General features: G+C 42.7%; 1 protein-coding gene across 1 annotated transcript in view; it reads right to left on the reverse strand.

Moving 5' to 3' along the window:
* Positions 1 to 892: 892 nt before the first annotated feature.
* HS3ST1 (heparan sulfate-glucosamine 3-sulfotransferase 1) overlaps positions 893 to 17,576 on the reverse strand; it is a 37,227-nt gene continuing 20,543 nt past the window's right edge. The window contains exon 2 of the mRNA XM_075333479.1: positions 893 to 2,100. Within this exon, the coding sequence (XP_075189594.1) occupies positions 1,069 to 1,986 (918 nt within the window). The 5' untranslated portion in view covers positions 1,987 to 2,100 and the 3' untranslated portion in view covers positions 893 to 1,068. The remainder of the gene's footprint in view (positions 2,101 to 17,576) is intronic.

The raw sequence follows: 17,576 nt of genomic DNA on the forward strand, positions 1-17,576 counted from the left end.
GTTATAGATTCTCATTCTATGCTGACCATTTTGTAAGGAGCTCATCTCTGGAAGAAGTTCAGGAGTACTGACTATTGCAGCTGTGGCATTTTGCTGCATTGGAGGAGCTTGGAGTGTTTTGTAATGTATCTATTTTCCCTCTGTCTCCCTTACCTTGTGTTCTATTACAGTGGTGAGACTAGTATTCTTGCTGGCCTTGAGCTCAAGGCATCCAAGGGCCTAGACACATGATGGCAACCCAGGAGTCATGAAAAGACCCATATTGAGACTATCATGAGCATAGGGTACAGATTCAGGTGAGTTGGAGGAGGTGTAACCTTTCCCAATCGCCGGTGCCTTCCTTCTATAGCATTCCTGTTACCCTTGTGTTGTGCTGCACACTGAGCATCTGTATGCTCTGGTGTGACAGTTTGAAAGATGAGTTTTGAAGTAGCTACTCCACAGGCTTCACATCATGTTGCAATTCTATGGTCATTACTTGGATTACATTAGTTGACTTTCGGATGTCTAGCGCAAAGCCTGTACATGCAAATGCAGAATCCCTACGAGTCCACATGTGCATTGCTATGCTTCTTGGGTAGAGTACTTCCATTATACAGCAAGGATAGCGGTATAATATGGACTCTACAAATTCCATATAAACACTGCAAATTATCCAAAAAACTGGCAAAAATTATTTCCCCGTATTTTAACATCTGGAATTTCAAATTAATTGGAAAAAAAAAAACCAAAATCGGCAAATCTTACCTGTTAAGTTTTGCATGGTTAGAGATTGCACATTAATCTAATACCATATTTAATATTCTTAAACATCTACGGTAAAGAAACTCAAACAAGAAAACTAGTATTTGCAAGAGGCATAAATAACTTTTGCTATATTCCAAAATTGTTTATTATCCATGAAAATTTATACAAAGTATATTCACAGTAATACAGTATAAAAATATAACTAGCTTATGTCTTCATATCCTTGTCCTTTTAGAAAGGATTCCATTTATAAATAACTTATAGCTTAAATAGGTTTATTAAATACAAGGTAAAATTCCAGAAAGATCAACCTAACTTTATTTACAGCCAATTGAATGTCCTCCCAACCAGCTCGAAGAATTTCTTATTGGGTTCACAGAAGTAGTCACGTAATTTCACTAAGAGAAAAGTGCTTATGTGTGGGTGAGCCCGTCCTTTAGACTCATGTAAACAACGCTCCCGACCACCATCCCGTAAGCAATAAAACCCTTTGGTCCTATTGAAGTAAAAGTTTGATGCGTTGATTTGAGGAGAAAGGTTCAGAAACCGCTCCACCTTCTGCATTTCGGGGAATGGATCCTTAATCAAGTTGTCACCATCAACAATGTGGATGTTTTTGAGTGGGAAGTGCTTAAGCCAGTTTTCCATATAATTGTAATATAAACTCCTGTTTATTGCTTTGTAGTCGGTATTCAGTTCTCCATTTTTTAAAAGTAGGCTCTCCACCGGAGGATAGGTCTTATTTTTCTGCAAGTGGTTATAATACACTTGGGTGTAGTCTGATAAGACTCTTTCAATAGGGTCTCTTAAGATGAGCAAGATCTTGATGGTGCTGTTCATATTGAATACACGTTCGGGAACTTGAGTTGACGTGAAATAGGCTGGTGTTTTCTCCACGGTAAGTTGGTGAGTGTAGGAGAAAGGCATCTGGCTCAAGTACCACTGTAGACCTTTTCCATACTGGTTTTCCCAGTCAAAGAAATGTATTTCACTCTCAGCCACAGCAATATCGGAATGGAGACTGAGCATTTCTAACAGAGCCCTAGTTCCACCTTTACGTACTCCAATAATAATGGTGTGGGGCAAATGCTGGTAGGTGCCATTAGGATGAGAGACGTTCTTCAGCTCAAAAACCGGAGATGGAGATGTGAAAATCCTTACATCACCTGAGGCTGGCCGGGAGGGCACCCCTTGAGGTTGGATAAAGAAAAAAAATACTCCGAAAAGCAGCAAGGCCATGGCTAACTTAGAGAAGGTGGTTTCAGTTAGAAATCTGGTTCTCCATCGGTGTAGAACTGTTGAATGAGGTATGACTTTCCACTTGGTTGTGCCTCAAATCTTTTTAGAAAAGATCTAGAGAGAAAAAAAACAAACCACAAATACGTTAATATTTAAAATTAAAAAACAGAAATCTAGATATACAATTACATATAACTTACACAGTCAAACATCTATGGTTCGCTAATACTTGTATACTTAAAATTGTCACCAATTCTGTTTTTTTTTTTTTTTTTAACCAGCATTAGGAGACATACTACTCATTAGACTCTCTAATGGCCTATATCCATCTCTTCCGACTACCCCATAAGTAGGAGAGCTCAGGTCCACTGCGTGTGCCTGTGTTCTCCAAGAGAGCTGCTGTCACATTGCTCTGGCAGTGGATTATCTTACATGGTAAGACTTAAAGTGAACCTGTCAAGTGCAATACGCACCCACAACCATTAGCAGTTCTGGGTGCATATTTCTAATTTCTGCCTAAAGCTACGTGCGCACTCTGCGTTGAGGTAGTTGCAGTGCTAAACGCATCCTCTGGCAGAAATTGTCTGTCAAATTTGGTTTTGACCACAAAAACGCTAAAAATACGCTTGCGTTTTTACCACGTTTTACCTGCTTTTTCATTGCTTAAAGTTAGATGCGTTTTGAATACAAATACACTACTATATAAAGTTTAAACGTTCAAACACTGGAAAAAAAAAAATGGAAAAAAATGATAAATATGTTTAAAATCATAGACAAAATAGCTAATTTTATTAAAATTATAACGGTGTTCTAAATATATATGTATAAAATAACGTTAAATTATTGATTTTCAATAATTTAATTGTCGGACTATGTGTGCATGTATAGGGACATATCCTGCCCTTAATATAATGTCAAAAAAGCATGTAAAACGCTAGGATTGTAATTTTGGATGCGTTTTGAAAATTCTCATTGACTCTAATGTTAGCAAAACGCTGCCAAAATGGCAAAAACAATTGACATGCTGCTTCTTCAAACGCAGAGATTCTGACAAATTTTCTGCAACTGAAACGCTGCGTTTTTAACAGCATTGTGCGCACAAGAAATCCCTATTTCCCATAGACTTTGATTGAAACTGGATCTTTAGAAAAAAGTATTTCTAAAGAACCATATGATATGCTAATGAGGCCAGCGACAACTCGCAGGGGAGTTCTTGCCCTTGGCTAGTTGGCCCTCTTAGCATGTAAGCACTGCCCTGTGGGTGTGCTAACATGCTAATAATGAATGCGCAGCATCAGAGGATGGTTGCTGTCACCTCTGCCATTGCGTCTGACTCCTGGATTTTGGCTCAGTGTGCATGATCCCCAGACTGTCAGTTATGCGCAGTACACGACTTTGAAGCCAGGACGCGTACACCTGGATCATAGTGCCTATGACCAAAAGTCGAGATCATGTGCACTGAGCCAAAATCCAGGAGTCGGACGTGATGGGAGCAGAAAGATGAGTGCGACCATCCTCAGACGCTGTGCATTCATTAGTATGTTAGCACGCCCACAGGGGCGTGCTTACATGCTAAGGGGACCGACTAGCCAAGAGAACTAACACCCTTGCAACTAGTCTCTGGCTTCATTAGCATATCATATAGATATTTAGAAATGCTTTTTCTAAAGATCTCTTTATTTATGCTACTATACGCTGATTCCCTTTAAGATTTTTTTTTTCTTATATCAAAATAATGTAATTTAAATGTACATACACTATTGTTATTGATTAACTTAATTTTAGGGCACTTGCTCATTTTTTTGCTTTTTTCTTGGATGCTCTGACACATTGCATGTATAAAGTCTTATATTCCAGTTTATTTCTTTTGGTTTTCAGTGTGAAATCCTCTAAATCCACAAACACCTTGAATCAACTTCAGCCCCCTCCTCCTCCTCCTCCTCCTCAATAATTTGCCTTTTGTAAGATATTTCAAAAATTTTCAAGACTCTGATCTGAGACATGAATCGCTGTGTACACCGCTCGGCCAAAAAGATGGCAGAAACCGCATCAATTGATGTTTTCAATTATAAACTTCATTAGCATTAAATATACGTGCAATCCCTATAAACAAAAATGTCATTTCTAAGTTAACTATGTTTTTACAGCATGCCCAAACTTTAACCCCTTGTGTAAAAATCTCATTATTCCTCAGCACTAAAAGGAAAAATGTCTGAACTTTTCATAACTTTTTAATCACGTAATTGTTTCAGCCTTCGGAGCTGATCTTCCGGCTTTCTGACTTTTCAGCAGTCGGGATTTGAGAACTTGTTTACTTACTGAAAAGTTTTAATGATTATGACGCTTGCTATAGCCAAGCAATTTATTTTACCCAAACCAACTAACAGGAGTAACAGCGGTGTCGTAATCCACAGTATTTCCACAGCAGCCAGAATATTTTTCTCTCCTCTTTACACGGCACTTATCTATATCACACATCATAACATTGCCTTTAAGCAAGGGTCTCAAACTCAGCTGGATAAAATGGGCTGCATATAGAACATGGCGGGCCACATTCTCAGTTTTCAATAAATTTGGTCGCCATCCTGTTCTAATGGTTTCCAATCCTGCACACCATTTTGTGATAATGGCCCCATCTTGTAATATCTCAAATCATGGTCCCTTTCTTGTAGTAATGTTCCCCAACCTGGTCTCCTTCTTGTACTAATGTCCCCATCCTAAGATTCTCATCACTTTTCCTTGTTCTCTTGGCAAACAGCATCCTCCTCCACTGCCGGGGTGGTGCATAGCAGTGACATCATGGAAGGCCATGACAGAGCTCGATGTCAGCTGCTGGACTCTGATAGGCTGGTATAGGTATTGCGGTGCAGATGGCCAGTCTCTGCACCATAATAAATCTCTACTGAACACTGACGCAGATATCAGCAGCCCCCTGACTAACTGAACATGATCATCTCAGGAGCCTCAGGGGTGCATGCAGCCCATGGGCGGTGTTTGAGACCCCTACCTTAAAGTGAACCTGTGAGTGCATTCTACTGCCCAAACTGCTTATATAAACAGATCACACCTTGTGAAGATCAATATATATTATATATACACACACACACACACACACACACACACACACACACACACACACACACACACACACACACACACACAGATAAATAAATAAAATCAAGCAATCTTATGTCATATGCAAATGAGGCTTAAGTGCTTTGGGTGTGATGAAGCACTTCCAAGTCTTTGCATTCCCAGCTTCATTACCCTCTTCTCACTACAAAAGGAAGACAATGACTGCTTTAGGCGGTGCAAAAAAAAAAAAATAAAATTGTGCCTGCCACACCCCCCTTTCTTTTATGAGGACCAAGCTAGGAGGAGGAGGCATTTGCTAATATTAGCATTATTACACCTACTACATATTGAGATAGGAACTTTGAGATGGGAATAACCCTTTCAGTTTTTTAAAAATAGAGAATCCCCCTTTCAGCTTGCCACAGACATGTGCAGGTGCATAACTACAGGTATGCCCAACAGCCATCAGTTACATGAGAAGATGATAATGTCAATGTATCTTTCACAATTCAAACTATGTACAAATTACACAGATAGTCAAGATCTGACAAGGTAGATATACTTCCTGGCATAAGCCATGTCAGAATGATTGTATAAACCTTTTAAAGGTGTGGCCCTCCTGCCTGATTGACAGCTCCTCAGTGTTACTCCTCCCTGCTGAGATCTCACACTGCTTAGTACAACCTGCAGTTATTTAGGCTGCTTGGACAGACTAAATTCACCTGATCCTCATGAGCTCTCTCACTGAGCCAATTTTAATATGATTTAATTTTAATATCTGAATTATATTGCCACACTTATAAGGAATCTCATAGTATATACACCAATCACATCAGATCTAAGATCTATTTTAGGTCTGTTGCCTTGTCGTCCGTCGTAATGATGATTAGCAAATCTGCCAACATTTTAAATTTTGGCACTTTGTCTGAATTTGGACAAGATATTTAATTTGCAGCAAAGTTATTTTTATTTTAATATTCACATCAAACCACTGCTGGAGCTTTCCATCCAGCCTTGCATTGGTGTGCAATGTTCTCTTTGGGCATCTTCGCCCTATGCAGTAGCTCCCGATGTCAAGTAGGCCTCTTGATGCCATGTCATGAAATCAACGTGGGCCAAGACATCAGAGGCCTACTTGACGCTGAGTAAAGATGCTCAAAAGATATTTTGTAAAAAGTAAAAATAAAAGGGCGGCTTTCAGAGCTCTGTAGGAATATCAAACAAAAGCTTCAATAGTTATAGGATAGGTGAGCATTAAGTATCTTTAAAACACACACCCCTTTGTTTTCAGGAGAATCCAATTTTATTTTTTTTGTAAAATGTTTGGCCAATATAAATGTGTCTTAACCCATCTGTTCATTTGTAGTGAATAGTCCCATATTGCAACTAACTACAAGGTGCTCTAAACAATTTTTAAACTTTTAGTTTCTTGTGGAACTAAACTCATCCTTTGTCCCATTAACAAAACTACCACTCATAGGATCATTGCGGTCATTAATAAATGTATACTATGGCTTGAATTCATAATTTGCATTTTTTTTTTTTAAAAACAAAACCCAAAACAACCCCCCTACCCAAATAAAAAAAAACAAAAAAAACCCACAAACAAAAAACATACAGCCAAGCCACATGGGAGACTAGTTGGGACAGATGGGTCCTCTGTGGCTTCTCCCCACCCACTACCCTTGAGTGACAGGTCTCTCTCTGCGTACGTGTATAGGAAGAGACCCGTCACTACAGGATGGCAGGTAGGGAGAAGCCTCTAGGGACCCACCCTAGTCTCCCATGCTGCTCGATTCCCAGCAGCCTTTAGGCCTCTTTCACATGTCTGCATAAAACACACGTGTTTCACTGCCTGTAGTGTAGGTGTGTGTGTTCTACATATGCAGCTTGTGTGTTATCTATGTGACATCTGGACAGCACACGGACAGCATGAGCTGGTACACTTACTTGCCCTTGACGCTGCTGTCTCCAGCGCTGCTGTTACTTCCTGGTTTGCGGTGAGTGAATTGAATATGCAATGAGCATAATGAGCGGGCCCAGAAGTAACAGCAGAGGCAGAGACAGCAGTGCTGTAGGCAGGCAAGTATAAAAATTCTTTATTTTTTTAAGTGACATGATGAGTTTTCTCCGGTACGTGTCACACAGATCAGATCAGTGTGCAGTCCTTGAGACATCCATGCTGCCAGACCAAAAAAATAGACATTTCGCTGTGTGGAGCACACGGTCCTTGTTATTCTTAATGAGTTTATGGGTGGCTTTGGTATGCGCGGAAACGGACGTCACATGTATCGGAGACAATGATGTGTGCAGGAGGCCTTAGAAAAAGTTTCAGAGAAAAATATACCAGGCTGAAGTCATACAGGTAGTGCTAGATACAGGCTAGGGCAGCATGTATTAGCTGTCAGTTTCCATTTAAGTCATTTTTCTTTGCCTTCTCATCATTTGTTAGACATGGTTCCCGAATTTTACTGAAAGTCAAAAAATTAGTTTCCGGTAAAAAAAACAAAAAAAAAACCAAGATGAGTTGACACCTATATCCATAGATGCCACCAGGTAGTAACTGCAGGCAATACTAAAGGGATTTCTCGAATTATATCGCTCTCATGTTATAATATTTTCAGCAATAATTTTTGGGTCATTGTTATTTGAAACAGTATTTAACAAAACAGGAAGGAATCAATCGTTGCTTTGTTAAAATTTAATGTATTATGGAGGTCAGTGAAAATCTGCACAGACACGGTCTCTACGACTAATGGATTGTGGGACTGAGACGCATTAGAAGTAGAAATGAGCGGACCCGACAGAGAATGTTTTTGTTTATACCGAACACAGATTTCAAGAGGAGAACCAGGATGGGAACGTTACTAAAAGATGTTGGCCAAAATGACTATTTAGTGCTAACTGAAAAACAATTACTTATGCTTACAAAAAGGGATAAAGTGTAAATTTTTTTTTTTTTTAAATATAAGGGCTTTTTTTAAAATTTTTTTACCATTTAAAAATGCTATAATATATTAGCCTATATATACATACACACTACCCGTTATAGTTCGGGGTTCCCCTTAGCGTCGAACCGCCCCTGCCCCATTCTCATCCCCTACAGTGGTGTCGGCTGACTCCTCTGCACCTCCTGTCCGTCGCTCCAGGTGCTTGGCGTCAGATGTCCAGGGTCGTGAGTCATCCTGAGCCTAAGTCCCCGTTTTGCCCTACCTCGCATGCGCGGGTTTCCACTGCCTCTCCAGGGTCTAAGTGCAGGATTTCCACTACTGCACATGCACATGACGTCATCAGTGACGCAGTGGCACTTGATTGGAGATCGCAGACATCACTGGTGATGCGGCAGCCGCTGATTGGCCAAAGATGACGTCAGTGGTGACGCAGCGGCTGCTGATTGGCTGTTGGTGACGTGGATGTCGCTGATTGGCTGCGGCCGGCTTTATTGCCATCTGGTGCCAAATAGCCCTGCAGTGTTTGTGGCAGGGCTGCACGTGGTTATAGGAGCGGTAGGCAGGTTAGTCATCTGGTGCCCGTCGCGTCAAGATTTGTGGCGCGGCACACCCAGGGTTAGCTAACCCGCTGCTGTCCTACCGATCCATCCCTATCCAGGAAGTCCAGTGATGTCAACTGGGCTACGTCTTCAGTCCGGCTTTGCTCTCTACGCACATGGCCGATCCTCCCAGATCTTGTTGTGCTACTAACGGGGAGGTCCTATACCCGGCGGTGTGCTGTGAACACCACCGATTGTGCTTGTTGTTTTTGTGTCTCTATGAAGTTGTGCCATCCGGCCGTCTGTCTCTCTGGATTTGTCATCTGCCTGGAGGACCTTGGGAGATGATTGAGCCATTATTAGTTTTTCTCCAATCATCCCGCCATGTAACCCTACCATAAAAGGTCTTCATCCTGCAAAGAATGCTGTCCCCCCAAACAAAATTTCTCTATGTGTGGCCCTTATACTCAGCAGAGTTTGGGACCCCTGCTGTAGAGTTTCACTTCTACCTCGGAGGTAAATCAGTCAGTGAGAATGTAGAACATGATCACAGTGTAACAGTAAAAGACCCCCTCCCCAATACTACTAATAGTTAGAATCGTAACTAAAGTAATACTCACCTGGTAAAGATATTGCTCAACAATCCCACTGATATTCTATTGTTCCCTATGGCATTATATTTCATATTTGCAAATTTGTCATCAAAAAAAGTAAATACAAAATGCACTTAAGTAGCTCAAATATTGAGCAATATTCCATAGAAATGCCACCTCAAGTGCACTCTAGTGCATCACAAAACACTTAACTGTTTTATTTAGAAGTACATTCATGTTGTGAACTGTATTAGAAGCCCCTAGGTCAGGCAGGCCAAGTGTTAGATCAAGTCTCAGAATACTTTGCAGAGGTGTGATCAACAAGATTCTCACCATATGATATTAATCATTTCATAATATAACTCTAGAAGTGTAAGAAAAAAAAAGAATTACCTTTGTCAACCCTTCCCCCCACAGAACTGTGAAAGTTGCGGCTCTCATCTGATGGAGTCACAACATGGCTGAAAAGGGTGGTGACAGTGCTTGGGGTGGAGCAGATTCGATAGGTAAGGATTTTTTTTGTTAGAACATTGGGGATAATAAAAAAGGTTGCTCAGTAATTTACAAACCCTTTCATTTGTGTGTATCCTTAGAGTAAATGTATATGACGCGCCCACGGGGTCGTGTACTACTCGTCGCCGGGCCACGGTGCTTCTTCTGCTAGGTCTCCACGGTGGCCTTGCCCGGTTCCGTGACCCCAGGTGTCAAAAAAAAGGCAGGGGACTGGGGACAATGGGGGTTGTAATAGTTTGTGACGTTACCCGTGGTGTGCGGCCAAGGTTAGCCGCCGCTGCGGAATCGCTTCTATCTCCTGGGGCGTATGACTACGCAGCACAGTTGGTACAGCTCTCCACAGGCAGAGCTAAGCCCCAGAGAGGATGATTGAGGGGATAGTCTCTCAGGCGCTGTTAGAGCTGGGGGTACGGTTGGGAGGATGCCGGCAGTAATGAGACGGCACAAGCGGTGGAGTTCAAGGTCCCCTTTACTCACAGGTCACAGACTGCTACTGGACGTGCTGATCCCCGCTGCGATGGGCTCCAGCCGATCCCGGATACTTTGGAGGTCGAGGCCGGTGCCGAGGTCTGTGTGCTTTTCCTTCTTGCGCTAAGCTTAGTGAGTCCCTGCGACATATAGCTACACAGCTACTCTCGTTCTGGTCTGTTGCCCCCGTCCCTTTGGCTTAGTAATTTTGAGTACCACCATTTTAGAGATACTGGAGACCCATTATTCCATCAGATGACCTGGTTTTCAAAATACTTGGGATATGCGTTAATGATCATATTGTAAGGTATATAATAATTACAGTACCTTGCAAAAGTATTCAGCTCCTTGAATTTTTCAACCTTTTCCCACATTTCAGACTTCAAACAAAGATAACATTTTTAAATTTTATGGTGAAGAATCAACAAGTGGGACAAAATTGTGAAGTGAAACGAAATTTATTGCTTATTTTAAACTTCATGAAAAAATAAATAACTTAAAATTGGGGCGTGCAATATTATTCGGCCCCTTTAAGTTAATACTTGTAGCGCCACTTTTTGCTGTGATTACAGCTGCAAGTCGCTTGGGGTATATCTCGAGAGAGACTGAAATTCTTGCCCATTCTTCCTTTGCAAACAGCTGGAGCTGAGTGAGGTTGGATGGAGAGCGTTTGTGAACAGCAGTTTTCAGCTCTTTCCATAGATTCTCGATTGGATTCAGGTCTGGACTGTGACTCGGCCATTCTAACACCTGGATACGTTTATTTGTGAATCATTCCATTATAGATTTTGCTTTATGTTTGGGATCATTGTCTTGTTGTAAGACAAATCTCCGTCCCAGTCTCAGGTCTTTTGCAGACTCCAACAGGTTTTCTTCAAGAATGGTGCTGTATTTGGCTCCATCCATCTTCCTATCAATTTTAACCATCTTCCCTGTCCCTGCTGAAGAAAAACAGGCCCAAACCATGATGCTGCCACCACCATGTTTGACAGTGGGGATGACGTGTTCAGGGTGATGAGCTGTGTTGCTTTTACGCCAAACATATCGTTTGGCATTGTTCCCAAATAGTTTGATTTTGGTTTCATCTTACCAGAGCACCTTCTTCCACATGTTTGGTGTCTCCCAGGTGGCTTGTGGCAAACTTTAAACTACACTTTTATGGATATCTTTGAGAAATGACTTTCTCCTTAGCACTATTCCATAAAGGCCAGATTTGTGCAGTATACGACTGATTGTTGTCCTATGGACAGACTCTCCCACCTCAGCTGTAGATCTCTGCAGTTCATCCAGAGTGATCATGGGCCTCTTGGCTGCATCTCTGATCAGTCTTCTCCTTGTTTGAGATGAAAGTTTGGATGGACGGCCAGGTCTTGGTAGATTTGCAGTGGTAGGATACTCCTTCCATTTCAATATGATCACTTGCACAGTGCACCTTGGGATGTTTAAAGTTTTGGAAATGTTTTAGTAACCAAATCCGGCTTTAAACTTCTCAACAACAGTATCATGGACCTGCCTGTTGTGTTCCTTGGTCTTCATGATGCTCTATGTGCTTTAAACAGAACACAGACTATCACAGAGCAGGGGCATTTATACGGAGACTTGATTACACACAGGTAGATTATATTTATCATCATCAGTCATTTAGGACAACATTGGATCATTCAGAGATCCTCAATGAACTTCTGGAGTGAGTTTGCTGCACTTAAAGTAAAGGGGCCGAAGAATATTGCTCGCCCCAATTTTCAGTTATTTATTTTTTAAAAAAAAGTTTAAAATAAGCAATACATTTCATTCATCTTCACAATTGTGTCCCACTTGTTGTTGATTTTTCACCATAACATTAACATTTTTATCTTTATATTTGAAGCCTGAAATGTGGGAAAAGGTTGAAAAATTCAAGGGGGCAGAATTCTTTCGCAAAGCACTGTATATATAAACTGTACTGTATATTATGGATGTCCCACTGGTTTTCACATTTTACATAATCAGGAAATACTTGAATGAATTGCATTTGGATCTCCTACCTCTTCCAAATACTGAACATCCTCCCATAGTCTTAAATTTCCTTTAACATGTAGACAATCAATACAGGAGAAACATTGTCAGTGCTTTACTGGATTGAATCGCAACATTGATTGACAAATGACTCCATTGTACATCACGGTAATGCTAATCCCCATATACATTAGCCACCTGTTTAATAGGATTGCAAATAACCCATCTTTATAACCAGTGAATACTTTTTACAAAAAACAAAGTCACAAGATGCCATATACAGGTAGAGGAGGAAAGTGACCGGGGTGTGTGTGTGTGTGTGTGTGTGTGTGTGTGTGTGTGTGTGTGTGTGTGTGTGTGTGTGTGTGTGTGTGTGTGTGATTGTGGGTGGGTGTCTTGAGGTTGCTTTTTTTTTTTTTTTTTTTTTTTTTAATTTCAACACTGAAGTGGTCCTACTAATATAAGCTCCCTGCTCTTAAGTGGGCTTTACACGCTACGATATCGTTAATGAATTGTAGTCTGGGTCACGTTGTTTGTGACGCACATCCAGCTTCATTAATGATATCGCAGCGTGTGACACTTATGAGCGACCTTAAACGATCGCAAAAGCGGTCAAGATAGTTTGCCGCGGAGAGGTCGTCCTGAAACAAAAAATATTTTTCTGCTTAAAAATGTTTGTGACACCGCAGGAGCGACGAACATCCTTACCTGCCTCCACCGACAATGCGGAATTAAGGAGGTGGGCGGGATGTTACGTCCCGCTCATCTCCGCCCCTCCGCTTCTATTGGACGCCTGCTGTGTGACGTCGCTGTGACGCCGCACGAACCACCCCCTTAGAAAGGAAGCAGTTCGCCGGCCACAGCGACGTCGCAGAGCATTTATGTGCGTGTGATGCTGTCGCAGTGATAATGTTCGCTACGGCAGCGATCACCACATATCGGCCGTACGACGGTGGCGGGTGTTATCGCGCTCGACATCGCCAGCAAATGCCAGCGATGTAGCAGCGTGTAAAGCACGCTTTAGTCTTATACTTACCAACCACCATCTTCACCTTCCATCACCGCTGATCTCACTGGTCTACAGCAGATGGTGACCTGCCAAATCTCTAGGCGTTTGCTGGAGTAAGCCAGAGATCACTCTTCCATACAAGTCTACGAGAGCCTCGTTCTGCCTCTCAGACTTATATTGAGAGTCTGTGACGCAACTTCTAACTTCCAGCAGTTAGAAGTTGTGGTCACAAGATGGCAGAATGGCGTGGATAAAAAGGTGAAAACCCTGAAGGGTGAGTGTAAGGCCTCTTTCACACATCCATGCAAAACATAAAAGGTCTGTGGTAAAGGTGCGTATTTGTAGCCGTGTGTTCAGCATGTGCCATCAGTGTGTTATCCATGTGACAGTCACATAGCACACGGACAGCTTATACTTGTATACTCGCCTGTCGCCGGCGCTGCTGCTTCTGGGTCTGCGGTGCAGTGAATATGCATGAGCATAATGAGTGGACACGGAAGCAACTAACAGCTGTGCAGAAGACAACAGGGCTGAAGAAAGGTGAGTATTAAAAAATCAAATTTATTTCAAAGACACATGTTTTCTCCGGTATATGTCACATGGATCACATCAGCGCTGCCGGAGAAAAAAAAACAAACCTACATTTCGCTGTGTGGAGCACAAGAACACGCCTGTGTTTCACACAGAAATGTGCGCAGACCCATTAATTTTAATGGGTATACGCGTATCAGTGTCTCCGGTACATGTGAAAACAGATGTGACACGTACCTCAGACACGAGCGTGTAAAGGAGTCCCAATACTGGGGGCCAGGATCTTACGTTAGAAACACTCCCTGACACTCCCTCCCTCCCCACTGGAGTGGTGCTTTAACATGTATCAATCAGTAGGGGGTCAGACATTCAGGAACCCCACAGATCAGCTGTTATCAGCTTCGGTGGGGGAGTGTTGCGACCCAGATGTAAGAAAGGTGTGCGAAGCAGGAGAGATCAGCGTCACATACTGTTTAGTGAATGCTTCTGCGCCCTGCAGGACAGCTTCTATAAAAACGATCCAATAACTTACTGTGAGGATATCACAGCAGCTGTCACCCCCTTTATTAGGAGTGGAAAAGTGGATACCCTTCCTCCTATTTCTATGGGGAGTGCTGCCTCCCTAAATTAGCAGAAGGGAACAGGCGCCTTTATTTTAAAGTAGGGCAGGCTATAATGGCCTGCGCCCTGGAATATGGCTGACTAGATAGGAAAAATAGGGTTTTAGGTGACAAAGAAAGCACAACATTAATAAAAGGGGCTCTCCAGGCAAATATTACTTCTGACATTCAGAACCCCGATCAGCTGTTCTCTTCAGAGGCCATTTCTTTTGAATAAGAGCCAGCCTCTAGCACCCAGCACTAGAGGTCTTAATCTTGGAGGAGCAGTTCAAACTTAATTTTTTTTTTTATTCCCCCACTTGACACTATTTTCAGTCTCCCTACTAGAACTTGAACTTACGGTCCCTTGATCTCCTAAGTATTTCAGTATATAGAAGAAATAATGGTCTCTTATGAAGCTTCACCAAGCACCAAGATGGCAGCCAAGCAATAAGGGCCTTCAGAGGAACTCAGGTTGCCATGGCAACCCAGTGGCACTCCTTGCTCATAAGCCACCATCACCTGTCAGATTGAAGGAGTCATTGGGGATGCGAGGGGGGAATAATTGGTAGCAATCAGAGCTAGCTCCAACCTTACAAGATGTAGGAGCCAACTATGTAATGGAGACGGCACCCGCTGTGTGAAGAGAACTTCCTTCCAGAGCCTGCGCTCTACATCCACACCCAACATTAGACATTATTTTGACCTCTAATATAAGACAGCCAGTCCAGCCATCAGCCTATAGTTTTACACTGTGCCTTTGTTAATATTTTACCAATAACAGACAAGTTGGGCCCAAATGTGGGGAATAGGAATACCTTTAAAATGCTGCTCAGAGGGAAGTTCAGGATATCTTGCCCATGATGGCCATATGCTCAGGGCTGGGTAGGGGTACTTTTCATGAGATACCTTCAACAACCCTCAACGTTTTTTTGAAAATGAACGATGTGTCAACGATCAACGATAAGGTGAGTATTTTTGATAGGTAACGGCCGTTCATTGGTGTCACACGCAACGACGTCGCTAACGATGCCAGATGTGCATCACGGAATCCGTGACCCCGACGATATATCGTTAGATACGTCGTTGCGTGTGACGGGGCCTTTAGATGCACTTAAAAGAACATCTGCACACATACCAAATCCAAACACAATCCAATAATAAAATGTATCTTGTAATCTAGCCATGAGACCACTGCAGCTTGTGACCAGTTGCAGAGATCACGTCATTTCAGGAGGCCCAGGATATGGAGATCAGAATAGGAGCAAGGGATGTGCAAAAATATTTGACCTATCCTGGTCTGGCATCCATGTCAGTATTACCAAGAATCTGAAAGAATCCTCCCATGTGCCAAGATCTCACCCTGCGGATGTGCTGTAGGGCATCCTGAGACCAGTGGGATGTCAAAGTACAAAGACCGCCAGCGCGACCCTGAACTGGTCGGGAGCCGCTAAGTTGTTTGAGGGTCAGAGAGACACGGCAGCTGCAAGAAAGGTTACCGGGGGAAAGAAGCACTGTGTGGACTCCGCTGCTGGAGGAAAGTTCCCAGGGTGAAAGCCGGTGAGGTAGAGAAGTTTCCCCCGATGGAGAGCAGACAGCATGAGCGGTCATAAGGGCCTGAAGTATGGAGAAAGTGTGAGCTACAATAAAATAGTTCCTGTTTGTTTACAAGAGACTGGAGTATGCTTTATGTCGCCCTCCAAGTCTACGACAAGGACCCAGCAAGTTAAGATGGAGGTAACACCGGACGCAATTACAAATGCCTTATGCCCCAACGGGAGCACCAAACGAACATATACATTTAATGAAGACAAGGGGAAGCACTGCCGGCCATCACCAGTCTCCTTTCTTCATATGGAAACACAACCCTTTATACTTTAGTCATATTTTGGGAAAGAAAAAAAAAAAAAAACCCTACATTTCATCACATTAGAAGCTTCTGAGAGGCTTAAGAACAAACTGGAAACCACAAGCTGTTTCTAGAAGATTCACACTGGTCTCGAGCTCTTCTGGATTGGTCAGATGGTATTTTAGGAGGGACGATTACTCTTCACAGGTCCATCCCCAAAAGAATTCCAGAAGTTAAAGCTCCGCTATCCTGACCACCCTTTTATTGACTGCCATGATGTTTATTAGATGGGGATTAGTTGCTAGTTATTACCGTGGAAAAAGTTTGTATTTTATTCATTCTTTGAGTTATTTTAATTTTTGAGAATTGTATTTAATGATTACTCTTAATAAACATAATGTGGCCTTATTTTAACCTAACTTGCACTTATAGTCTTTATTTGTTAATTTATGGTCGAGTTATACTTTATCGTGTTTGTGTAACAACACAAGGAGACAATATTTCTAAGAAGATGTGCAATGAGCAGGCGAGTATATCTTCCTTGTTTATATCCAAGGTGAGGAATAATTCATAGACTAAATGCTTACAGATAAAGGGGGGGGGGGGGGGGGGAAACCAAACCAAAAACACAAGAGCACGAGGGTAGCAACAATAAGGCAACAGGGGTAAGTTACACAACTGCAAACAGCAACAGGTATCACACCAGATAGTTGGTCTGCAGAGATGTGGTGCTCCAGACTAAAGGGTACTTTACACGCTGCGATATCGCTATCGACATCGCTAGCGAGCATACCCGCCCCTGTCGGTTGTGCGTCACGGGCAAATCGCTGCCCGTGGCGCATAACATCGCTAACACCCGTCACATGGACTTACCTTCCCTGCGACGTCGCTGTGGCCGGCGAACTGCCTTCTTTCTAAGGGGGGGCGGTTCATGCGGCGTCACAGCGACATCACATGGCAGTCGTCCAATAGAAGCGGAGGGGCGGAGATGAGTGGGCGGAATATCCCACTGGTGGACGCAGGTAAGGAGATGTTTGTCGTTCCTGCGGTGTCACAGTGATGTGTGATGCCGCAGGAACGACAAACAACCAGCGGCATGCACCACCAATGATATTATGAAAAGGAGCGACGTGTCAACGATCAACGATTTTTGAAGTTTTTGCGATTGTTGATCGACGCTCCTAGGTATCACACGTCACTAACGATGTGACCCAGATGATATATCGTTAGCTATGTCGCAGCGTGTAAAGCACCCTTAAGAAACTATAGCTGGCACTAATGGAAGTGTCAAGCCATCATATATAGGAGGAGATCACCTATGATTGGCTCCCCTACAGACCAGCAGAGATTAACTATTGCTAGTGGGACGCCCTGGACTAGCCAGGTAGTCACAGACATAACACACACACCCCCTCCCCTAGGCAGTTACACCAGTCAAACAAAAACCCTTGTTGCCTCCCTCCAGGGT

This window comes from Anomaloglossus baeobatrachus, chromosome 1 (assembly GCF_048569485.1).
Source record: "Anomaloglossus baeobatrachus isolate aAnoBae1 chromosome 1, aAnoBae1.hap1, whole genome shotgun sequence".
In the NCBI taxonomy this organism is placed as follows: domain Eukaryota; kingdom Metazoa; phylum Chordata; class Amphibia; order Anura; family Aromobatidae; genus Anomaloglossus; species Anomaloglossus baeobatrachus.